Source organism: Canis lupus, chromosome 30, assembly GCF_003254725.2.
Source record: "Canis lupus dingo isolate Sandy chromosome 30, ASM325472v2, whole genome shotgun sequence".
In the NCBI taxonomy this organism is placed as follows: Eukaryota; Metazoa; Chordata; class Mammalia; order Carnivora; family Canidae; genus Canis; species Canis lupus.
In genome coordinates this window covers 18,296,784-18,323,161 of record NC_064272.1, presented here as the reverse complement: position 1 = coordinate 18,323,161, position 26,378 = coordinate 18,296,784, and the positions used below count along the sequence as shown (strand labels likewise).

The window sequence follows — 26,378 nt, the reverse complement described above, 5'->3', positions numbered from 1 at the left end:
CATGCAGTATAAAATTATTACCACAGTACAGAGCATATTTTTAATTTATTTATTGTCAACTGAATTTTATTTTTTTATTTTATTTTTACATTTTTTAATTTAAATTCAGTTTGCCAACACATAACACCCAGTGCTCATCCCATCAAGTGCTCTCTTCAGTGCCCATCACCCAGGTAACGGGCAGAGCATATTTTTTAAATAATATGGGCATGATGGTACTACTGGGACTAAAGTACTTTTCAACTACTAATTTAAAAGTTAAATTTCAGGGCACCTGGGTGACTTGGTTGGGTGTCTGCCTTCGGCTCTGGTCACCATCATGAGGTCCTGAGATCGTGCATCGGGGTCCCTGCTCAGTAGGGAGCCTGCCTCTTCCCCTCCCTCTCCCTCTGCCATTCCCACCACTTGTACTCTGGCTCTTTCTAGCTCTCTGTCAAATAAATAAAATCATAATAAACAAACAAATAAATAAATATTAAATTTAATATTGGCCAAGATTTATTCTTCTGTAAATTGTTTCTAATTATAAGTAAGTCCATAATGTTTATAGATTGTTATAAAGTAATTGATTTGCTAGTTTAATTTTTTTTCTGTTTGTCTTCTAGTTTGCCAGAGTTTGGATACCTGATCCTGAGGAAGTTTGGAAGTCAGCAGAGCTGCTCAAAGATTATAAACCAGGAGATAAAGTCCTCCTGCTTCACCTTGAGGAAGGAAAGGTAAAAAATTTTGCTTTTATTTGTTATCATTCGCATAAAGTGAAGGGAATTCAAAAGTGTGAGTTTGCTGTGGCATAGCTGACTTCAGCTGGAAGTTACGTTTTGAACTAATCTAATATTTATACTTAAATTTAAAAAAAGTAGCAAAATAGTAAATTTAATTTTCTACACCAGTGGGTTAATGAAAATGACAGAACTTTAAAAATCCATTATTGTGGTCTATGAATTTATTATGATTAGGTTTAGATTCATTTCTATTCCTCCCAAAAATATACCTGTTTATTTTGTTTAGGCTAGCATTAATTTCGTAGTGACTAAGAAAACATTGCTTAAGGAGCCAGTCTGAGATTTGATACTTGCTGGACCTAATCATTTGAAAAATATTTACTGACAAGCTATTATGCATAAAGCAGTTTGCCAGTAACTAGAAAAATATAAAACCAATTGTGTTTCTAATTTCTGTACTTTCCGTCTGCATTCATGGCATGGGTAGACACATCTTAGTTATATACCTTTTTTTATTTCTCCACGGCACTTGACAAGGCATGCCATACTATTTTCTTAAAAAACTTTGTGACATTAATTTTTCCATAAACAATTTATAGTCTAGCCAAGGGAACTAGGAACAAATACATGAAAAGTTACATAAGACATAGAGTCTAAAGAGTAGTTCAACACCACAGTATTAAAGATGTCAAAAGATTATGATGAACTATTACCAAATGAGTAATACTATCCTGAGAGTTAGCATGTATTGAACACTTACTATGTGGTAGGCATAGTTCTAGGTGTTTTACTTGCTCTAACTCATTTAATCCTCACAACAGTCCTATGAAGTGGGGCTGTTATTACCAGTTTATGAGTGAAGAAATGAGGGCTCAGAGGGATTGCTCAAGATTGTATAGGTATTAAGGGATGAAGCTGGGGTTTTAAGGCAGAAAATTTGTCTTCATTATTTGTGCTCATAACCACTCTGCAATGTTGTAAAGATAATAATGACTTTAGGATGCCTAAGAGAGAAATTTCATGATGGGCTGCTTTGTCAGGGAAGGCTTCAAGAAGAAAGAACAATTTTCATTGAATCTTAAAAGATAGATAGAATTTGGATTGACAAAGAGAAAGGGGGTAGACCCTTTGAGGTTTGGAATGTATTTTGGAGATAGTGAATATAACAAATTGATTGGAGCAAGAGATTTAGAAAGATGTGTGTTCTAGGTCTAGGCTTGCATATTAACGTACTTCCTGTATAGCACGTTAAGTGGCAAAAGGTGCTCTCTGACATCAATATTAGGTAAGAGAAATAGATATATTTATGAATAGTATGGCATATGATATAAAAGCAAGGAACAAAAGTAGGACAGAGTGGGGAGTGGTCAGACAGTCTGGTGAAGGTAAGGGCTCAGGGAGGCATGGTCTGAAGAATGAGTAGACAAGGGGAAGTGCATTTCAGGAATCCAGAAAAGTACATGCAAAGGCAGAGAGGTATGCACAGTAATGTACATTTGGGGAACTACACAAGTTCCATGTTGTTAGGATATACAAGACTGGCAAGAGGTTGGGGGCTGGGAACCAGATCACACCTGGGGATCATCCTAAAACTCTTGGACTTCAAGTGGTATGTGATGGGAGGTGATTATAATATTTTTAAAAGAGGAAGGATGCTGGATTTGTGTTTTAGAAAGGACTCCTTGGTGGTCGCATGGAGGATGAATTTCAAGAGAGCAAAACAGAGGCAAGATTAGTTGGGAAGAAGGCAGGGAAGAATTAGGCCAGATTAGGAGGGCCGTGAATGCCAAATTAAAGAATTAATTTATTCAACTACTCTGTGTTACGCACATTAGGCACCGTGAGCTATATTTTCTTAGGTTAATTCTCACAACAATCGTATAGGTTGGTAGGTAATATTATAACTGTTAAGGAAGCCAAGGCTTGGAGACATTAATTCCACCTGAGGTTGCATAGCCAGAAGTGGCTTTTGTGTATTGCAGGGATCAGTGCAAGTTTTAGTCAGTTTTGGGAAAGGACATAATATCCCTAACAGGCAGGAAGAAGTTGAGGGGCAGATGATAAATTCCTCTCCATTTAACATGGTTCATCCCAACCTGTTTTGAACATTTGAGCTCTGTATCTCTGCAATGTTAAGAAAAGTGACTTTTTATAAAACCAGCTGTTTATTCTCTACAATTAAATTTCATTTTTTTCCCTTTTTACTTGTCAGGTGTTATTTGCCCTTAATGCATAGTTGAGTAGCAATTTGCATGCCTGGCTTTGCCATAAAGCTGTATAACCTTGGCTTTAAAGTGAGTAGTACTTCTTAACTTTTGGAGCCAATTACCTCATTAAAAATCAAATGAAACTAAGGACTGTCTTTCCAAAAAATAATACACACATATATATATGTATTTATACATATTGACAAATACACATTTATACCTAATTTCAGGAGATTCTTGGACCTCTTAGGGTTCCCAAGTACTTACTACATGCCGTGCACTGCCTCATTTAATTTTTATCACACTCCTGTGAGCTATTTCTATTATGCCCTTTCTACAAATGAAGGATTCAGATTCAGTAACATACCCAACACCACAAAAGAAGTACCAGTTTCTGGATTTGAACCCAGGTTGATCTGACTCTAGAGCCAAGCTCTTTTTTTTTTTTTTTTTTTTCTAAGATTTATTTATTCATTCAGAGAGAGCGAAGAGAGAGGCAGAGACACAGGCAGAGGGAGAAGCAGGCTCCCTGCAGGAAGCCCGATGTGGGACTCCATCCCGGGTCTCCAGGATCACACCCCGGGCTGCAGGCGGCGCTAAACCACTGCGCCACCGGGGCTGCCCTAGAGCCAAGCTCTTAACCATTCTTTAGTGCTCATTCACTTGTCACAGGTGAGGGATGGGGAAGAAAATGGTCATTTAAAGAAAGATTAAAAAGTTCTGGTTCAGGGGCATCTGGGTGGCTTAGTTGGTTAAACATCCTACTCTGTTCTCCTCGGGTCTGATCTCAGGATAGTGAGCTCAAGCCTTGTGTTGGATTCCACACTGATCATGCAGCCTGCCTAAAAAAAAAAAAAAAAGCAAAAACTTTTGGCTCAGTAACTGGGTTAAAAAAGTCTAAGCTTCTTAAACTATATTAGCAAAAAATTATAAATACAAGTTAATACATCTAGTGAAAAAGAAGACTTCCATTTCCAGCAGTTTCTGTAGCTTTGGAAGATGCCAGGAAAAGAATGCATTTAATAGCTGAGAAGAAAATCAGGAATAACAAATAAGCAAAATGCATAGACCTTTTTACTTTTATTGCCATGATTTATCCAGATGCTGTTTCTTGTGCATTTTCAGGATTTGGAGTATCGTCTAGATCCAAAGACCAAGGAACTGCCTCACTTGAGAAACCCTGACATACTTGTGGGTGAAAATGACCTCACAGCCCTCAGCTATCTTCATGAACCTGCTGTGCTCCACAATCTCAGAGTCCGCTTTATTGACTCCAAACTTATTTATACATATTGTGGTAAGTATGTCTTGCTGTCTGAGTGGAATGAACTCTGTCCTCTGATGGACATAGCCATGGAAACATTGTGCGTGGGGAAAGAAGGCTGCAGTTGGATTTCCTCCTAGGGAGAAGATCACTTCAGAGTTATCAAAAAAACTTCCCATGTTCATTAGCTAGTTGCATATTGTGCTGAATAAGCTCTTTGAACTTATCGTCATTTTGCTCAGGAAAAAAGACAGAACTGGGCCCATATTTTGACTTTTCTTCCTCCTAAAGAAGTTGTCTGCCAAATTCAGTGAGTTTGCCAGTTACTTTCATCTCGTATGAAAACTGCTATTTGAAGAGTAGATGTCCAGAGACTTATCTCTGGTGCAGGTTTGAGAAGTTTAGTGTTCTCTTATTCTCAGTGCAGGACTGACGACTCACAGTAGCTGTTCTTGCTTGCTGCACTGGCCTGGGCCCCAGCTTGCTGTGGTATTAGCTGCCAGTGAACCAGCTCAGCATCCTTTTTCTTTCTCTTAGAAGTGAAGCACTGTGTACTTTTTTGAGTTTTTTCCCCTTTTCCTTTTCTTGTCTTTCTCTCTTTTTTTTCTTAACCTTCATTTTTCTCTTGTCCCTGGCTCTTCTCAGTACTGACTTCCTATCTTTCTTTCCCTGATCATTCTCCCCTGAGCTCACGTCTGGGATTTCATTCATTTCCTTCCAAGTCTGTTTACTCCGTGTGACCAACTCAGCCACTCATTATTTCTTCCTTACTCCCCTGCTTTGGACAGAGACAGCTATCTTCTCTTCTTAAAAGAACTTACACATCTTATATCCTTGATACTGTTTTCTTCCCTGTCTATGAACCAAATATTTCTGTTCCTCAATTTTCACTTTTCTGTTTGTTTTTTTCTTGCACATACATTACCTTCTCAGTGAAGCCTTCCCTGCCTGCCACATCTAAGTCATAATAAGCCCCTTCTCCCCTCCTTAGTTTCCATCTTCTTTCTCTGTTTAATTTTTCTCCTTTTTCCTTTCTACTATCTAACCTATAATATTTTTCTTATCTTAAAAAAATATATTTTTCTTATCTTGTTAATTGTCTGAATTTCCCACTAGAATATACAATCAATGAGGATAAAGATTTGTCTTTTTTCATTTATTGTTATAAATCTAGCACTCAGAAAAGACTTGATACATACTTGAAGCTATATAAATATTTGTTGAATGAAGGATTTCATTAATATACAACTACTATAAAATTTAAGGAAATACAAAAAAAAGTATAAAAAAGGAAAAATAACTACATGTAATTTACTACTGAAAAATAACCAGTATTATGTTAACACATCCTGTATCTGTACATATGTGAGAGAGTATAAATAGGTATGAAATTGGAATCGGTCTGTATATACTTTTATGTCATTTTTTCCTACAACATTTCATATTCTTTAAAAACATAATTTGTGGTAGTAGTATAATAGTCTGTCATACGGGTCTAACAAAATATTTGGTTACTCTTCCTTTATTATATATTTTGTTTCTACTTTTCACTCTCTTGAGTAAAAATATAAATATCGATAAATATCTTTATGAAAAAAATCTTTGCTTGAATATATGATTTCATTTGGATAAATTTCTAGAAGTGGAATTTTTTATTTAAATATTATGAAAATAGTTTTTATTTTTAGTTTAGATCAGTGTTTATTTTTTTATTTTTTATTTTTTTAAAGATTTTATTTTATTTTATTTACTCATGAGAGATACAGAGCAGAAGAGAGAGAGGCAGAGACACAGGCAGAGGGAGAAGCAGGCTCCATGCAGGGAGCCAGACGTGGGACTCGATCCTGGATCTCCAGGATCACGCCCTGGGCTGCAGGCGGCGCTAAACCGCTGCGCCACCCAGGCTGCCCCTAGATCAGTGTTTAAATGGTGTTTAAGGGATCCCTGGGTGGCGCAGCGGTTTGGCGCCTGCCTTTGGCCCAGGGCGTGATTCTGGAGACCCAGGATCGAATCCCACATCGGGCTCCCGGTGCATGGAGCCTGCTTCTCCCCCTGCCTATGTCTCTGCCTCTCTCTCTTTCTCTCTCTGTGACTATCATAAATAAATAAATTAATTAATTAATTAAATGGTGTTTAAGTTAGGTCAAGGTATAATAGGCCCAGAGGCGAAGCCTGTAACATAGTTTGATCTTTAACAACTTGTTCAAGATTAATTGAGATTGAAATTTGTGTTAACTGTGGTCACTTTAGCAAGTTTGATACGTCTATTAATATATCATTGACTTCTTTTTTTGCTTTTACACCCCCCCCACAGGTATAGTCCTAGTAGCTATAAATCCTTATGAACAGCTGCCTATTTATGGAGAAGATATTATTAATGCATATAGTGGACAGAATATGGGTGATATGGATCCACATATCTTTGCGGTAGCTGAAGAAGCGTACAAGCAAATGGCCAGGTTGGTGAAAGCTCGATTTATTCTTTCATGACTCTTACTAGATGTGATAATTTCTTCTTTGCTGAGTCACAGTTATTTTAAAATACAGTGAAGAGCAACTGATAAATTATTATTAAATAAACAGCCTTGACTATTTTGGATGGTCTGCGTTATTAAAATAACTTCATATTTATAAAAGGATATGCAGTTTTAAAAACTGCCTTTGGAATCTCCTCCTGATCCTGTGACTATGCAAGGACAGATGTTATGTTTATAGATGAGAGGTCTTAAGGATTTGGTGGTATTAAGTGATGTGCCTACTATCCTTCAGCTAATGAGTGGCAGACTAGAAATAAAAGGCCTAAGTAAAAGAAGAAATCTGTCAGTATGTTAGAGAATTAAACCTCAAGGAAACTGATTTAATAATGTTACTCTTATGATCTAGAGACCAGTGATCCTGAAGAGCATCAGTAAAATGTCTTTGATATTAACCACGGAAGCCTAACATTTTAAGAGTAGAAAACCAGAGAAAAAAAGCTACTTTCAAGACTAGATCATACTCTTAATAATGTAATGTAAATCAAAACTGTGGATGTATAGAATAGTATACATTTAACTCATTTCTCCATTCTTCAGGTAAGACTCAGCATATATAAATGTGATGTGGAAAACCCTCAAGGAATTTATGAAGTGGAGAGAAAAGTAATACTGCAGAAGTTTTATTTTCTCCTTTCCAACCAGGGAGAGTGTTTGTACATAATTGGGCCAGCATGTGACAAAATTTTCAAATTATTTCATTGACAGAGTCCATAGAAGTCATTATGCCCTTTTATTAATAAAATACTATTACTTCTAATAATTGCTAAGTTATTAATCTTTTAACAGTTATTAAGTACTCTGTGCAAGGCACTGCTTAATTGCTTTCCATTTCATTAAGTAATTTTATTCTCATAGCAACCTTCTGAGGTTGGTATTATTATTAATTTTCATTTTACAAATGAGAAAACTTAAGCACTGAGAAGTTATTTAACTTTCCTAAGGCCACATAACTAGGAAGACTAGCTTTCAAATTCCATTAGTCTAACACTATGAAATACTATCATATTAAACATAAAATGACTAAATATAGTTTTGTACTACATAACATGCTGTATTATACCAGATTCTGTTATCAAATGGGAACGAGAGACAAAAATGTAAGAAAAGTTACTTAAAAAAAAAAAAAAAGATTTGTGAGAGAGAGCGCACGTGTGTGCAAGCAGTGGGAGGGGGGCAGTGGGAGAGAATCTTCAAGCAGATACCTCACTGAGTGTGGAGCTGCACGGGGTGGGGTGGGGGGGATTGATCCCATGACCCACGAGATCATGATCTGAACCAAAATGAGAGTCACTCAACTGACTGAGCCACCCAAGTGCCCCAGAAATGTTACTTTTTTAGGCTTTTAAATTCCATCTATCAGTATAATTTTTAAAAAATTTTTATTTATTTATTCATGAGAGACACAGAGAGAAGGCAGAGACGTAGGCAGAGGGAGAAACAGGCTCTCCACAGGAAGCCTGATGTGGGACTCAGTCCTGGAACTCTGGGATCACATCCTGAGCTGAAGGCAGAGGCCCAACTGCTGAGCCACCCAGGAGTCCCGGCATAATTTTTTTGAAAGAATTTTAAAATTTATTTATGAGAGAACAGAGAGAGAGCCAGAGACATAGACAGAGGGAGAAGTAGGCTCCTCACAGGGAGTCCAGTGTGGGACTTGATGCCCGGACCCAGGATCACACCCTGAGCCGAAGATAGACACTCAGCCACTGAGCCATCCAGGCATCCCTAACAGCATAGTTTTCCCCGTAAATTTAGAAAGCCCACCAGTATTTGACTTGTATAGTATTGGAGCATTGCAGTATAATGTTAGCACCACACAAGTACAGCCAGAGAACTACTGGGCAGAGAGGGAATTGCATGGAGTGCCAGGACCTAAAAGTTGTCTCTGATGAATATTATACTGCTCATAGAGAATTAGAGGACTTCTTCAAAAATACTGACCTTATTTTTTTTTTTTTTTTTAAATACTGACCTTAAATATGAACGTTTGCTTCTTAGCATTTTTGGTACAGGAAACATGAGACTAGCGTTAGATTTATATGAATATTTCTGGCTTTTCAACCCTAGATTTACTTTGGTTTCCTAACATTTCCCCCCCTCATCATTCCCCTGTGACTTAGCCAATCAGTGTAATTTCTTTATTACAGATTGGCTTGTTTCTTTTCCCTTTACTCAGTTTTGTTTTTTTAAGGCAATTTTAAAATATGCTTCAATCAGTTTTGATAAATTTACCATTTATATGAAAAAATCTGTACACACAAAATGTGCTACAGCAGCTAAATAGACCGTGTCTTCTAGGCATCCAGATAGGTATTGCAGGATCCTTTCTTGTCACTTTATTCCTCACCAAGTTGAGATGTGTCTTATTTATCAGATGTGAATCCTGGAATTTCACATTATCAGTATTCCCAGAGGCCATGTACATCTTCAGGAAAGATATAGTCACTTGTTCAGTAGACCTTCACTGAACACCATCCAGACACTGTCCTGGATATGGGGGACAGCAAACAAATGAGACAAAATAGACAAAAATTCTTAACCTCACAAAGTGAGCCATGATAAACAATAAAAATAAATAAGATACACAGTTGTCACATATTAATAAATGCTATTCTGGTAAGTTAAATTAGGGAAGTAGGTAAGGAATGTTAGTAGAAAGCCTATGTACTAGGCTCAGGGAAAGCCTCATTGTAAAGCTGCCTCCCCTCTTTTTTTTTAAACTGAAAAAAAAAAATCCTAAGCTTGCAAAAAGCTTGGAAAAATGGTATACAGAGGTACCATATACCCTTTCGTACAGTTTCCCTAAATGTTAACATGCTATGTAGCCATAGTCAATCATTGAAACCAAGAAATTCACATTAATATAATATTAAGTGATCTTAAAACCTTGTTTACAGTTCATCATTTCCCCTCTGATGTCCTTTTTCTGGTCTAGGATCCAATCTAGAATTATGTTTTGCACTTAGTTCTATCTCCTTAGGCTCCTGCAATCTAGGACTGTCCATTAGTCCTCTTTTCTTTCATGGCTTGGGCACTTTGGAAGAATACTAGCCAGTTATCTCGTAGGCCCTGGGGACACAGCAGTAGAAAAATTAGGCAGACTGTAAAAATCCTTCCTCTCTGGAAAGTTTAAGGTTTTCTCCTGATTAGATTGAGGTTAACAATGCATCTGGGTAAGGAATCTTATAGAAATGATGTACCCTTCATCATACAGAGGAGATATAAGGTGCCAGTTATTGGGAATGTTAAGTTTGATCACTTGGTTATGGAAGTATCTACTAGATTACTATAATTACTAAACTTTAAATTAATAAGTATATTATGGGAAAATACTTTGAGACCATGCAAACACCTTGTTTCTCATGATACTTTCACTTACTAATTTTAACATCCATTGATGAGTTTTGCCTGCAACAGTTAATACTGTGGTGTTTGTCAAGTGGTCATTTGCTATTTCCATCATTTCTTCTACAGGTATGAATAGTAATTCTACTCTAAGGGAGAATTATTACTTTTCTCCATTTATTTAGTATTTATTTATTTTTTATTTGTATCAATATAGACTCATAGATATTTATTTTATTCTGTGGATTATTCTCTATTCTCTCATTATTTTGTTCAAACTTTCTCAAATTTGGCCTTTGGGAGCTCTTTCAAGTGTCCCTTCACCTGTCCTCCATTATTTTTTTATTTTTTTCCTTACTTTCTAGCATCATGTAGCTCATTTTCTAATTTCCTTGCCCCTACCTTGGAATCAGCCACTTCTTCAAGGACCCTTGATTCCTTTTTTGAGGGGATGTATACTTAGAAACCAAGATTTGCTGCTAAGTGTGCTCATTATTGCTGGGGCATCATTTCTTTCTTTTTTTTTTTTTTTTAAAGCTTTTCAAGTGTTTTTTTTTTTTAATTTTTATTTATTTATGATAGTCACACACAGAGAGAGAGAGAGGCAGAGACATAGGCAGAGGGAGAAGCAGGCTCCATGCACCGGGAGCCCGACGTGGATTTGATCCTGGGTCTCCAGGATCGTGCCCTGGGCCAAAGGCAGGCGCCAAACCGCTGCGCCACCCAGGGATCCCTGGGGCATCATTTCTAAGCTCGGTATACAGACCTAGGAAATAAACGTTTCCCCATAGCCTCATCAACAGAATGTGTTGTCTTACTTTTAAAATTTTGCCACACCAACAGGTAAGAAATGGTATCCTAGTTTTGTTTTAAATTGCCTTTCTTTAAATATGAGACAGTTGCATATCTTTCCATACACAAACATCTATATCTGTTTATGTCTATCTGTATATATATTAAGAAACATTAGTTCATATTGATACTTCCAGTTAAACACCGCAGTTTTAATTTTTGCTTTCCCTTTTTCCTTTTATCTCCTTTCTTTGTTCTTGAGAAACCTGGCTCTTATTATCCACAGTATATTTACTTCTTTGCTGAATCTTAGAATATTCATAAAGTAGTTTCAGAAATAGTAACCCATACTCCTGTGAAAAGCAAATTTACCACTCAAGTACAATATTTGTGTCCAATTCATTTTGTCTTTAGCCTTATGGAATATAAAGTTCTGATTTCCAAAGTTACTTTAGTTCTTATCTTACCCACTTTTTTTTTTACCCACTTTTTTTAAAACATATTTTACTTATTTATTTTTAAAAATTTATTCATGAGAGGCAAAGAGAAAGAGAGAGAGAGGCAGAGACACAGGCAGAGGGAGAAGCAGGCTCCATGCAGGGAGCCCGACATGGGACTTGATTCCGGGTCTCCAGGATCATGCCCTGGCCAAAGGCAGCGCTAAACTGCTGGACCACCGGGGCTGCCCATTATCTTACCCACTTTATTAGTTTATTTACCCACTTTCTCGTAAGTGGTCATTTAGATTGTTTTCAACATTCTGCAACTATAAACAGTGCTGTAATAAGTAACCTTGTACATATGTATTTCTGTATTTTTAGAAAGTAGCTTCAAGTAAGTTGCTAAAAGTGGTATTGCTAGGTCAAAATGTAGGTGTAAATGTAGTTTTGTAGGTATTACCAAATTCCCTCTAGAAGAGTTGTACTGGTTTGTATTTCTGCCACAATTGTTCTGCAGTCCCTTCTTTTTCATAGCCTCATCAACAAAAAGCGTGTAGTCTTTCTTTCTTAATTCTTCACTCTCCAGTGGTATCTCAATATTGTTTTCATTTGTATTTCTTTAAATATGAGTGAGTCTAAACATCTTTTCATATGTTTAAGAACCATTTTATTAATGTGTTTGTTTCTTAATGGTGAATTGTCCATTCATGTGTGTTTCAATTTTTCTATTGTGTTTTTAGTCCTTTGATCCCAAATGTGAAGAGTTTTAAAAGATATATTATGGATATTAGCCCTTTGATTATGGTATATATTACAAATATCCCCCCCCCCGATTTATAAGTTTTCTTTACATTTTGTTTTGCTGTTTTTTTTTTAAACCTTTTATTTATTCATTCATGAGAGACACACACAGAGAGGCAAGAGATGTAGGCAGAAGGAGAAGTAGGCTCCCTGTGGGAAGCATGATTCAGGACTCAGTCCCAGGACCCCGGGATCATGACTTGAGTCAAAGGCAGACACTCAACCACTGAGCTACCCAGGTGCTCCTATGCTGTTTTTTTTTCTGATGCAAAATTATCAGTCTTTTTTTTTTTTTTTTTTATTACTCTGGATGTTAAGTCATTGTTAAAAACCTTACCCTATACCAGGGTAGAAGAAGAATTCATCCATATTTTCTTATAGTCTTTGTATTATTTTATAATGTACCTTTAGATCCTTGATTCCATTGAAGTTTATTCTTTTGTATGATATGAGATATGAATCTAAATTTATCTTTTATCCAAATGGCTATCTAGTTATCCCAGCATCACTTATTAAGAAACCCATTTTGTCCCAGTTATTTCAGATGCTGCTTAGCATATCCTAGGTTTTCTCATATTTTTGGGTCAATTTCTTGGCTCTGTTCTTTGACCTCCCTTTATCTATTCATGTCCCGGTACCACACTGTTTTAATTTTAGTGGCTTTATAGTATTATTTTTGAGTAGGCTCCATGCCCAATGTGGAGCCCAGTGTGGGGCTTGAACTCATAGGCCCAAGATCAAGACCTGAACTCCAATTAAGAATCAGAGAGTAAGGGGCACCAGGGGACTCAGTGGTTGAGCGTCTGCCTTCGGCTCAGGTTGTGATCCTGAGTCCTGGGATCGAGTCTCGCTCGCATCAGGCTCCCTGCAGGGAGACTGCTTCTCCCTCTGCCTATGTCTCTGCCTCTCTCTCTGTCTCTCATGAATAAATATATAAAATCTTAAAAAAAAAAAAAAAGAATCAGAGACTTAAACTACTAAGCCACTCAGGCACCTGTTTATAGTATTTTTTAATGTTTGGTTTCATTAAACTCTCTCATAGTTTGTTTGTTCTTTTTCATTATTTTCCTGGGTGTCCTCAGAGGTTTGTTTTTCCTTAGAGACTTTGATACCAAACTTATCTAACTCCATAAAAAATAAAGCTGTCTTTTGAGTAATAACATGAAGGAAAAGATAAAGCAAGTAATTTACATATCTGAGGAAGAATATTCCAGGCAGAGAGATCATCAGCTGCAAGGACCCTAAAAGGCCATGTGGGGTATCATAGCAAATTTGACTTCTCTGGTTGTGAATTTGGAGCAGAGGAATGGCCTGATCTTGCAGCTATGATAAAAATCGACCATAAATTGCTGCCAAAAATGCATATCGTGAATCTAATCAGGAGGAAACACTAGAAAAACTGAAAATGAGGAGCATTCCACAAAATATCTGTACATACTCTTCAAAATTACAAAAGTAAAAAAAAGTCAAAGGCTAAGGAACTGTTTATGATTAAAGGATATGAATGATACATGCCAATTAAAATGAATATTCTGAATTGAATCCATGATGATAAGGGAGGGAAGGTAATGATGTAGGGAACATTGCTGTATGATTGGTAAAATAGTAATATATAGACTGTGGACTAAATAATACTGTTATATCAATGTTACATTTCCTGATTTTGATTACTGTAGATATGTAAAAGCGCATCACTGTTCTGAGGAAATATAGTACTCTAAAATTATATAGGAGGCATCATGTCTGTAACCCACTCTTAAATATTTCAGAAAAAATGAAAATAAGAGAAACAGAGGTGTTAAGAAAACAAACAGGCAAAACCTAAACAATTGGTGAATCTGAGTAAAGCATATAGGTGAGTTCAGTTTACAGGTTTTGCAAACAAAAGCAAAAATTAAAAGAAACAGTTGATAGTGGGACAAGGGGAGAATCCAGGAGATTAGTTAGGAGGTATTTGTATTGATCCAAGCAAGAAATAGTGATTGTCTAGTTGAAGAAGATATTAATGGAGAAAATAAAAGTAGATGAATGGATTCTGGATATATTTTTAAGAAAGAATGGACAGAGGCTTGCTTATGTGAGGGTATGAGAGAAAAAGAGAATCAGAGATGGCGGCAAGGTATTTGTTCTGAGCACCTGAAAGGTGGGAGTTGCTATTTATTGAGACAGAAGACATTGAAGGAAGAGCAGGTTGTATACGTGGGTTGAAGTATGGGAGAAGAAAGAGTTGGAGTTTCATTTTAGTTATCTATCCTCTAAGCAAAGCTGACACAAGTGATTCTTCCCCAGTAAATTTCTTGGAAACCAGGAGATGTATGTGATGTCATTCATAGATCTCTGCACTAACCTTGGTTAAGCCATCTGACCTCTTTATATTATTATTTTCCCCAACAAGGGAAAAAAAATACCTGTCATGCATACTTCACAGGTGAAAATTATACTAGATGTTAAACATAAAGCACTCTGGGGACGCCTGGTTGGGTCAGTGGTTGAGCCTCTGCATTTGGGTCAGGTCATGATCCTGGGGTCCTGGGATCCAGTCCTGCATAGAGCTCCTTGAAGTGAGCCTGATTCTCCCTCTGCCTATGTTTCTGACTCTGTGTGTCTCTCATGAATAAATAATTAAAATCTTAGAATAAAAATAAAAGCATTCTGAACAGCATAACATACTTATTGAATCACTATGTTGTACACCTGAAATGAATATATGAATATATATGAAATATATAAATATGAATATAACATTTTAAGTAAAAAATTTGAAAAGTATGCAGTTTTAAAAATGCTAAGTATTTAAATATAGGCTGTTACTGTCCTCAGTCATTGTTATGAAGTCTTATGTCTGCATTCTCTTTTCATCCACTTTAGCCTCTCATCTGGTTTATTATTCTTGACTGCTTATTGCTAGGCCTTTTCTTAGGGTGACTCCTTCTTTCTTTTGGCTAGGCAGTCTCTGAATGCTTCACTGTGCTGAGGCTCATTGGCCTGCTGGCTGTTAGATTATAAAATCTCTCCTGCTACCAACAGTGAGTTGGCTGCCCCGTGGTACCGAGTATCCCATTTATGCAAATAGACTTGAAGTAATATCTCCTACTTGATGAGGATTTTTATGTATGATATATAAAGGTGGATTAACTTCTATTAATTAATAGCTAGAATGTTTAGATGCCTTTGTGTGCAAGCATGGTGTCAGGCATGTTACCTCTAATTTTCATTATATCCCTGGGAGCAGACATCATCACCTGTGCTTTACAGGTGAGGAAACTGAGGAAAATAACTTGTTCAGGTTATTATGCTAATAAATAGTATCTGGGAGCTGAGATGTAGTTCTAACTTTGAGACTCCAAATCTTTTCTTCTTTGTCATTTCTTTTTCTTTTTTTCAACCCTATTCCCCTATTCTGAGACATCTATTCCCTCAAATTAACATTGCATACTTATATTTATGCACGTTTTATTCAGCCTAGACTATCTTTCTCTGTGCTCTTTTATCCTTATTTATTTATTATTTATTTTCCATGACTCCACTAAGTTTTACTTTGAGACTACCTCGGCACCTGGTATATGATTGTTCTTTAGAATTCTTCAAAATATGAATTTGGCACTTAATGGATGCTAGCTATCCCATAAGGTTGTAGAAGGAATAAACCATAGTAAATATAAGTCTATAAAAGTTCTAAACATATATAACTGGGTATTTCTGTTATGGCATCTTTATTTTAATCTTACAGGCTCCTTAGTGATAGAACAGAGAAGTCCATTTGACCTGAGAAGATTTGATAGTCATGTGACTACTTCCTCAGCAGGAACTGACTGGCATTAGCATGTATCTTTAGGGAACGTTTCTTTTCATTTCCTGAATGGTCTCTCTGCCTCTCTAAAGCACAGCTTTCACCAGTCTGCCAGCACATTGTTTTATAGGAAATATTTAACTTGAAAAATAATACTAAATATTGTCATTGTTAATTTATTATCTAATGTCCACTTTAGAATTTAAATTTTTTCTTCTTGAATGGATGGAGCTAGAGAGTATAATGCTTAGCAAGATAAGTCAGAGGAAGACAGTTGCCATATGCTTTCACTCATATGTGGAATTTAAGAAATAAAAAAAAATAAAGGGGAAAAAATGAAAGACAAAGCAAGAAACAGAGTCTTAACTATATAGAGAACAAACGGATGGTTACCAGAGGGGTGGGAGTGGGGAGATGGGTTAAATAGGTGATGGAGATTAAGGAGTAAATTTGTGATGAGTACGGGGTGATGTATGGAACTGTTGAATCACTGTATCATACACCTGAAACTAATATAACACTGTGCGTTAACTAACTGGAATTAAAACAAAAACTAAAAATCTTTTCTTCTTGAGATTGATCAAAAGCAGAAATCATGAAAACATAGCATAGCAGCTTGATTTTGATGAGTGATAATGATGTAGAAAAACTTAATGCCTCTTAACAAAAGAGATAGGGATTATAGTCTCAAGTGAAGCCACATTTTTAAGTCATCACAGTAAAAACACAGCTTTTGAAGAAAGCCTTTTATCACATGAACTTAATATTTTTTCCTTTTAACAAGGGATCAAATAGGGAGAAGCAATGCTGGATTTCAGATTGATTGCCTGCAAAAAAGTAAAACTCTAGATTTTGTTTCATGCAAAGATGTTCACTTATAAACTAAATACTAGATGTAGGTGCTTGTATGCTTAAGTAAGGTAAACAGCAGCACCCAGTAGGTGGTTATCAGAGAGTCAATATCAACATGGGTCGGGCGGCCTGGGTGGTTCAGCGGTTTAGTGCTGCCTTCGGCCCACAGTGTGATCCTGGAGACCTGGGATCAAGTCCCACGTTGGGCTCCCTGCATGGAGCCTGCTTGTCCCTCTGCCTGTGTCTCTGCTTCTCTATCTCTCTCTCTGTGTGTGTGTGTGTGTCTCTTGTGAATAAATAAGTAAATAAAATCTTTAAAAAAATACATCAACATGGGTGAAAATTTAAATTGTATTCCACATGAGTCAGATCTGAGATTGGCATTACTTAGTTTAGTCATGAATGACCAGGATGTGAATGAAAATATGCTCATTAAATTTGCAGAGAGCAAGTTGATGGTCTTAGAAAATATGAATAGTATTTGGTATGACTATGATGAGCTAGAGAGATCACATTTTTTTAAACGGTAAAGTTCAGAAGGAAAATCTGTAAAAGAATACACCTGATGCAAAATAAAAACTTAGTAGGTATAAGAAAAGCCTGGATAGAACAAATAGATACAGATAGAGAAACTGAATATATACAGGTACCAAAGGAGGAAAATGGACTAAAGTGTAACTCCTTGCTTTCATCAACCTAGAGCATATATTCTGTTCTTGAATAATTTTTTCCTGATGTTTCAGGTGCCTCTACATAGTGTAGTTCCTAGTGCATTCTTCCATACAACCTAGTTTTCTCCTTATCATCATGTAAATATCAATGAAAGCATCACCTTTTTAAGAAAGCATTTCCTGACATCTCTTCCTCACATCTACCAATTCCATATCCTTCCTTGTTTCATAGTATCCTGGTTAGACCTCCTTTTTAAGCAATTACTTCACTCCATTTTTAACTTTACTTTCAGTCTCTGTCAATAGGCTTTGACCTCAGAGTCTTTTGTCTTCATAAAATAGTAGGTACGTTGTGACTGTTCATTACATGTTGAATGAATGAATGAAGCCATATTTTTAGGTGGGGGCTTTTAGTTCATATCAGAGCCTCTGGAACCACCATTGATAAAACAGGTCAGAAGGGCTTACCTCCAAGGCACCCAGTATCCAGGTATTTAGGATTACTGGAGGGACGCCTGAGTGGCTCAGCGGTTGAGCGTCTGCCTTTGGCTCAAGGCGTGATCCTGAAGTTCCAGGATCGAGTCCCATATCGGGCTCCCTGCATGGAGCCTGCTTCTCCCTCTACCTATCTCTGCTTCTCTTTCTGTGTCTCTCGTGAATACATCAATAAAATCTTAAAAAAAAAAAAAAGGATTACTGTAGATGCCCTTGAGAGAATTGGCCAGAAATCATAAATGTTTGGTTCATGCGTCCTTAAGATGGTCCAGATTGATCTGTCCATGATGAAGAGTAGAGAATCTCTCTTCTTTAACTTGGTTTTATCAGGCTTTTGAAATGATAGCTATATCCCAAAAGTAGAAAGTTCTTTCTTGTAATATAAGAAAAGAACACCTGAAGGATTATAAATATTGGCTGATCAGATAAGCAAAATTTCAAAGAACAGTAAATTATTATTTATATATATGTAACCATCTAAAGCTCACAGATCAAATGAATAGAAGATAGTAGACTCTGGTATTCATTTTGAACCATAAATTAAAATTTTTTTTAAATTCAAGTATAATTAACATACAGTATTAGATTAGTTTTAGGTTTACAATATAATGATTTCAACAATTCTGTACATTACTCAGTGCTCATTACGATAAGTGTACTATTAATCCCCTTCACCTATTTAACCCCCACCTGCCTCCCCTCTTGTAATCACCACTTTGTTCTCTGTATTTAAAAGTAAGTTTTTCTGTTTGTCTTTTTTCCTTTGTTCCTTTTTATTTTGTTTCCTGAATTCCACATGTGAATGAAATCATGGTACTTGTCTTTCTCTGATTGATTTATTTCACTTAGCATTATGCCTTTTAAGTCCATCCATGTTGCAAATGGAAAGATCTTGTTCTTTTTATGGCTGAGTAACATTCCATTGTGTATATATACTGCATCTTTATTCATTCATCTGTGGATGGACATTTGGGTTATTTCCATAACTTGGCTATTATAAATAATGCTGCAATAAACATAGGAGTAAATATATCTATTTATATCTGTCTATCTCTTTTCAAATTAGTGTTTTCATTTTCTTTGGTTAAATACCCAGTAGTGGAGTTTTTGGGTGATTCTATTTTTAACTTTTTGAGGAACTCCATATTTCTTTCCACAAATGAAAACCATACCAGATAGCATTCTCACCAATGATACATGAAGGTTCCTTTTCTTCTACATCCTTGCCAATGCTTATTTCTTATTTCTTGTGTTTTTGATTTTAGCCATTCTGACAAGTGTGAGGTGATATCTCATTGTATTTTTTTTAGACTTTATTAATGAGAGAAAAGGAGAGAGAGACAGAGGCAGGGGGAGAAGCAGCCTCCCTTTGGAGAGCCTGATGTGGGACTTGATCCCAGGACCCCAAGGATAATGACCTGAGCCAAAGGCAGATGCTCAACCACTGTGCCACCCAGGTGCCCCTCTCATTGTAGTTTTGATTTACATTTCCCTGATGATGATGATAAGCATATTTTCACTTGTCTGTTGACCATCTGGATGTCTTCTTTGAAAAAAAATGTCTATTTGTGGCTTCTGACCATTTTTAAATTGGATTATTTGGAGGGTTTTGGTGGTGAGTTGTGTAAGTTCTTTAAATAATTTCTATATTAACCCCTTATTGGATATATCACTTGTAAATCTCTTCTTTCATTCAATAGGTTGTCTTTTTTGTTTTGTTGTGCAAAAGTTTTTTCTTTTGACAAATAAAAATTGTTTAATTTTGCTTTTGTTTCCCCTGCCAAAGGAGGCATATCTAGAAAAATATTTTTAAGGCTGATGTCATAGGGATTATTGCCTATGCTCTCTTCTAGAAATTTTCGGGCTTCAGGTCTCACATTTAAGTCTTTAATCCATTTTGAATTTATTTTTGTGTATAATATAAGCAAGTGTGAACCATAAAATTTTTATCCTAGTTGTTTTTCTGTTTTCTCCTCATCTTTGTCATACTCTTTCTGTTCTGCCTTTGTGTGTCTTTATTATCTGTTGTCCTTCTCTCATCTGTGTCTCTGCTTGGCTCCCCATTTCCACCTATCTCTGCTCTTGTTCTGTCTTTTTGGCATTTCTTCCTATGGCTACGTAGGACTGGAAAACATTTTGAAGATTTTATTGTATCTTTTTATGAAATCTTTTTATAAAGATTTCTACTTCCTGGGCAGCTCCGGTGGCGCAGCGGTTTAGCGCTGCCTACAGCCTGGGGTGTGGTCCTGGAGACCCGGGATCAAGTCCCACATCCGGCTCCCTGCATGGAGCCTGCTTCTCCCTCTGCCTGTGTCTCTGCCTCTCTCTCTCTCTCTCTCTCTCTCTGAATAAATAAATAAAATCTTAAAAAATAAATAAATAAAAAAAGATTTCTGCTTCTCATGTTTGAGCTAAAAGCACGTGAATTGATTATTTTACATTTTTACTCTTTGTAACCCTTTATTGATTTTGGCCATCTTAAATTCAGGAGTCCTCCAGAGGAGAAATGTTGCCCATTTCAAATATGGCCACTCAAGACCACCTGAGTATCTGTGGGCCTGTCCTTTTCCAATTGTTCTTGGTTGCAAGAGTTTACCCTAGCTTAGAGTGCAAACTATTGTCCATCCAGCATCTGAAAAATCAATTCCAGAGTTAGACATTTAGATTGTAATACTTTAGAATTTGAGTAGGACTTTGGGTACTATTTAATTTTAAAGATGAGAAAACTGTGGAGCAGAGAGGTCATACAAACTACTCAAAGCTGTGTAGTCTTTAATATTTTTCTTCTTCCATATATCATAGGAAAGGGCTATATGCATTTTTATATTTTTTGATACAACATCTTGATATTAAGACTTGAAATAGCCTTTTAAAGGCGGTACAGTGTTGTTTTTTAAAATATTTTATTTTATTTATTTGAGACAGAACATGAATGCGGAGAGAAGGGCAGAGGGAGAGGAAGAGCAAGAACCTGACTCCCCACTGAGCAGTGGACCCACTGTGGAGCTTGATCCCAGAATGCACTGTGGGGCTCAATGCCTGAGCCAAAGGCAGACAAATAAGTGACTGAGCCACCCAGGCGCCTAAGGGCAGCACAATTTAAATAGTGGTTCCCATTAATATTTCCATCAGACTAGTGGAAGTCTCCTTACGTCTTTTGCTGTTGGAAGGAGTGGTGTTACACAGGGCATAGTGATAGAACTGATCATGCAGGAATTAGGAAGAGATGATTTTTTTAATCATTTGGTAGAAGGGAATCCAAAACTACTGATCACTGCTTGATTAATATATAGAAAAAGGTGAATTCTGAGGACTTTTTTTTTTTTTTTAAAGATTTTATTTATTTGAGTGAGAGAAAGAGAGCATGAGTGGGGTGAGGGGCAGAGAGAAAAAGCAGACTCCTCACTAAGCAGGGAGCCCAAAGTGGGGCTCAATCCTGGGACCCTGTGATCTTGGCCTGAGCCAAAGGCATTAGATACTCAACTGACTGAGCCAACCAGGCACCCTTCAGAGGATGTTTTAAATGACTAAAAGAAAGGACACTGGCACCACAATAAAAACTATTTTATTAGACGATTTATGTTTTAATTAGCTATGAATGAACAGAGGCAATGGGAGTGTCCAGTTCTGTTGAGAAATTCAAATAAAAAGAAAATGAGAGTGTAAGTATGAGGAGGTTGTTTCATAAAAACAAGGATTATGTGCAAGCTTGTACTATAAAATTTAAACACTCCTTAGTGTGTCACCTAGGTCCTCCTCATTTTCCCCACAATATTAGAGTCAGAGTGTCAGGAGCAGGCTACTGTATACTCTCACTATATTTTTCAAGATCTAGTTAACCTTCATTTCTCAAGGGAAAAAGAAAGTCCTAAATTTCTACTTTGGAAATTTATTGCCAAGTACTGTGGATTCTACTACTTTGGTATCTCTTAAAGCTATCTACTGCTCTCAATCAGGACAGCGACAACCTTTGTTAAAACTTTCATAATTTTTCTTTTTTTTTTTTTTTTTTTTTTTTTAAACTTTCATAATTTTTCATCTGGACCCTCGCCACTCATCCTCCACATTGCTGCCAGACTGATTTTACTAATTGGGTTGTATTATTTTCTGTTTAAAACTCTATTACCTATTAATAGACACTCTGTTACCTTGAGGTAAACTTCACATTCCTTAACATCTCATGTAAGAACTTTATGATCAGGTTCTTGGTCATCTGTACAACCTGAACTGTCACTATGCCATGTTCCATCCATGGATGGATGACCAATGTAGAATAACCCCCCCATCTTGTGGTCTTAGAGGATAGTTTCACTAAAAACCTTTGAGGTCATCCTGATCCAGTCTCTGTAAATTAAGGGCACAAATGATACCACTTTTATGTATGTTTTATTGTTCAGTTATTTTGATGAAAAGCCAATTGCTGGTTCCATCTCAGGCAGTAGCAATTTCCTACTTCTGTCCTGCTAGAAATCATAGTCAAAGCAGAGAGATTTAGGAATGCCTGGGTGGCTCAGTTGGTTAAGCATCTGCCTTCGGCTCAGATCATGATCCTGGGGTCCTTGATCAAGCCCCAGGTCAGACTCCCTGCTCAGTGGGGAGCCTGCTTCTCCCTCTCCCTCTGCCGTGGACCTGTGCTTGCTCTCTCTCTACTGTTCTCTTTCCCTCTCTAATAAATAAATAAAAATTTTAAAAGTAAAGCAGATTTAATCTTAGGCTAGTTTGCTCATTGAAATTCTATTTACTTGTAAGCAATATACGTTTATTGAGCATTTGTGATGTGTCAGGCTCTGCACTAGGTGCTGGATATTAAATATAAAGATGATTTAGGGGTCACCTGGAAGGCTCAGCGGGTTAAGTGCCTGCCTTTGGCTCAGGTCATGATCCCAGAGTTCCGGGATTGAGCCCCATATCAGGCTCCCTGCTCAGTGGGGAATCTGTTTCTTCCTCTCCATCTGCCTCTCCCCCTCCTGCCCCTTGTTCTCTCAAATAAATTAATAAAATCTTTATTATTTTTTAATAAAATCTTTAATAAAAAAAAGATGACTTAGGTCTTATCCCCAAAGAAATGATAGTCCTGTGAACAAGTATATCACTTAGAGTTTTTGAGTCATTGTGTTAATGAATTAAAGATAGAATAGTAGATAGTCTTTGAGTTCTGACATATTTGAACAAGTCAGCCAACAAATACACGAACCATTTCTTTTCTGCTAATGAAGATACTTTCAGTAGGAGCTGGAGTTTGTGGAAGACATGACTTTATGGGCTGTTAACTACTAGACAATTTATCATTTTATTTCAATAGGATTTTCTTTTAAATGCCTTAACTGTGGCTCCTTTCTTTTTTGAGGTGGTTGACAACAGTACTGTAATATACCAGAATTATTGTCTAGAAATTAAATAATGTGTTTGAGATATATACACACAAAAATTCAGAGACCTCCTATTATAGATTCATCCTTAGATGTAACACTAATTTGATGCTTGATATCTTCTTTTCCCTGTCCATTGCTAGTTTGCAAGAAGTTATTTTTATTAGGAAATATCATTCCACATTGCTCCAGGTATGAACCAGAAGAAATTCACCATGGCTCACTGATGAGAACACAGAGGAAATAGTGTTAGTCACATTCAGGAGTGGACAGCACTGTTAGTTACTCTTCTTTGTTTTACAGAGATGAACGAAATCAGTCCATCATTGTAAGTGGAGAGTCTGGGGCAGGAAAAACAGTCTCAGCTAAGTATGCCATGAGATACTTTGCAACTGTAAGTGGTTCTGCCAGTGAAGCCAATGTTGAAGAAAAGGTCTTGGCCTCCAACCCCATCATGGAGGTAAGACAGCAGCAGCCATGGCCTTCTTACTATATTCTCTTAAGAAACCTACTCAAAGAAATACTGAAACAGTATATATTGTTAAAAGTCTGGGCTCTCCCAACCACTAAAAGTAAGAAAATACCTCTCCGCATATTAGTAAGAAGAGACCTATGAAAAGTAGAAAGGCAGTAAGATACACATTTGAGTAAAGCCCAGCTATGGAAGCATCTACTTAATTTCATAATCCTGCATTTTTAACCTACCACTGAATTGTCTCCAAATAACTGACAGTGGTACTTCATTTCTTAATTTCTATTCTCCCAGTTAATTGACTCTCATCTATTATTCCTTATACTAGAAGTATGTTCATTTCCCCCTAGTTCTGAGTTCATAGGATTCACTAAAGCATGATGAGTTTTATCATCCCTCTGCCCATATTTCATTTTCTATACTTAGTACAACCTGTTGAGCTGTAGGTTTCTATCTTTTTTTTTCCAGATTTGAACTGTAGGCTTAAATCATGATGATCTTGTAAACATTTTTCTTCTTGTTTCTGTGGAGCACATCACACAGCTTTAGGTTAGAAAAAGGGATTCAGTAGCTATAAATTCCATGTGAAAGGAAGGACTATGAAAGGATGTCCTTTCAAAAGTAAAATATGTATACAAAGTGGAAATGTTTTTGTGAAAATTTGAGTACTTCAGGATTTGTAACTTGAAAATTATTTGTCTATTAACATGCTTTTAGAAAAGTCACATTTTTCTAAATAGTCCCATTAAATGGAGAAAAGTAATTCTCATTAATAATGGAGAGAAATTATTTTGGAGAGGGAGAAACAAACCATTCTTATTAAAAATTCAAGTCAGCATTTTTTATTCCTGTGTTTTTCCTTTGTCAAGCCTTATTTGTCCCCCAAACACAGACGGAGTTTAGAACTGGCCTGGTGTACCTGGGATACAAGTGGTTTTTGCAATAATCAGCCCAGAGGTAATTGTGCCTGGTTTGCAGTGCCGTGTGTGACACTTCAGAACAGAGTGTTGTGATCCGTTGCCTGCAGGGCTTCCCTCCAGAGCAGTAGGACTTCTGTTCTTGGGACCGAGAGGACAGGATTTGCTGGGGAAGTTAAGAGGCTTCCTGGGCTAGGTGCCCTGGAAAGAGAACTGGAGAAGTTTTCTAAAATAGCAGAGACTGGGGGAAACAGAGGTTTGTGCTAAAAAGAGTAGTCAACATTTTAAGCAAATATTAAGATTTTGAAACAATTCAACCTACAGATATAGTGCTGGAATCCAGTGTTAGCATTGGGGAAATCTAATCTGTACAGCCAGTTTGGGTTTTGGGTCAGAAAATAACAGGACTTGGCTTTGCTTCCTACCATTAGATTGACTATTTTTGGTCACAACGACAAATTCTCTGTATTTGGCAATAGTTTAGTTAATTCTTAGTCCCTAATATTAGAATATTCCAGTCTAGGTTGTGATGGCATCAGGGAATTCCACCTCTTCTAACCCTGGACCATAGAATAATACAAGCCTGGAATGAATCTTATAGAATGTCTAGTAGAATATTTTATGACCTTACTATATTCTCATTCAAAAAATAACTACCTTGGTTTTTCTACAATACAGATTTTAGTTGTGTTCGTAGGAGAGATTAAAATGGCCATTGATACTAGTTTTTAATATGTAGTTATAAGGAATTTACCTTATTTTCTAGGATAAACAAAAAAAAGATAAAGACATCAGTTGTGCTTCTATATTGTTGTATAGTTTTTCTACAGGAATTTGGATTAAGAAAATTTGACAAAGAGAGAACTAATTCCCTTTCTTTTTTTTTTTTTTTTAAGATTTTATTTATTTGAGAGAGAGTGTGCATGAGCACTTTGCCCCGGGGGGATGGGGCACAAGGAGAGGGAGAAGCACACTCCCTGCTGAGCAAGGAGCTAGGTATGGGGCTCCATCCCAGGACCTCAAGATCATGACCTGAACCAAAGGTTACTGCTTAACCGAACTGAGCCACCCAGGCACCCCGAGAACTAATTTTCAATAACCACAAATGAGAGCATCCCAATTTGAAAGATTAAAATGGAATCAGGGAGGTACCTGGGTGGCTTCGTGGTTGAGCAGCTGCTTTTGGCTCAGGTTGTGATCCCGAGGTCCTGGGATCAAGTTCCGGCATTAGGTTCCTCACTGGGAGCCTGCTTATCCCTCTACCTATGTCTCTTGTCTCTGCCTCTTTCTCTGTGTCTCTCATGAATAAATAAATAAAATCTTAAAAAAAAATAGAATAGAATTGGGAACTGAAGAATGGTGACAAAGGGTTTGCAGTTATAGGAAGAAGACATGGATGAAATACTGAGTATGTGGCCTAGAATGTTTGTGACTTTAAACCTGCCTCAAGACTGTGTCTCTATATCAGAGTCCTTTACTGTGTTGTCCAGAATGACATATCTAGGTCTCCAGTGATCTGAAACTCCTCCCTAGATAATAAGCACCCTACACGGTTAACATCACAGCCTAGTAGTTAATGGAATCTGTATACAATCCTTTAGAAAGCAAGATCCTCATCCTTAGCAAAGGCTCCTTTTGCAAAATATGAATGATGCACAGGTGAATGATTCTTTTTTGCTCATTTTATCATGTTTTCCTCTTCTC

The 26,378-nt window shown here is 36.9% G+C and overlaps 1 protein-coding gene across 4 annotated transcripts in view; it reads left to right on the top strand.

The window, feature by feature from the left end:
* MYO5A (myosin VA) overlaps positions 1–26,378 on the top strand; it is a 191,859-nt gene that overhangs the window by 65,273 nt on the left and 100,208 nt on the right. For all 4 annotated transcript variants that reach the window (XM_035708806.2, XM_025472765.3, XM_025472764.3 and 1 more), the window contains exons 2-5: positions 606–716; positions 4,055–4,226; positions 6,508–6,652; positions 23,589–23,745. In XM_035708806.2, coding sequence (XP_035564699.1) covers positions 606–716; positions 4,055–4,226; positions 6,508–6,652; positions 23,589–23,745 — 585 coding nt within the window. The remainder of the gene's footprint in view (positions 1–605; positions 717–4,054; positions 4,227–6,507; positions 6,653–23,588; positions 23,746–26,378) is intronic.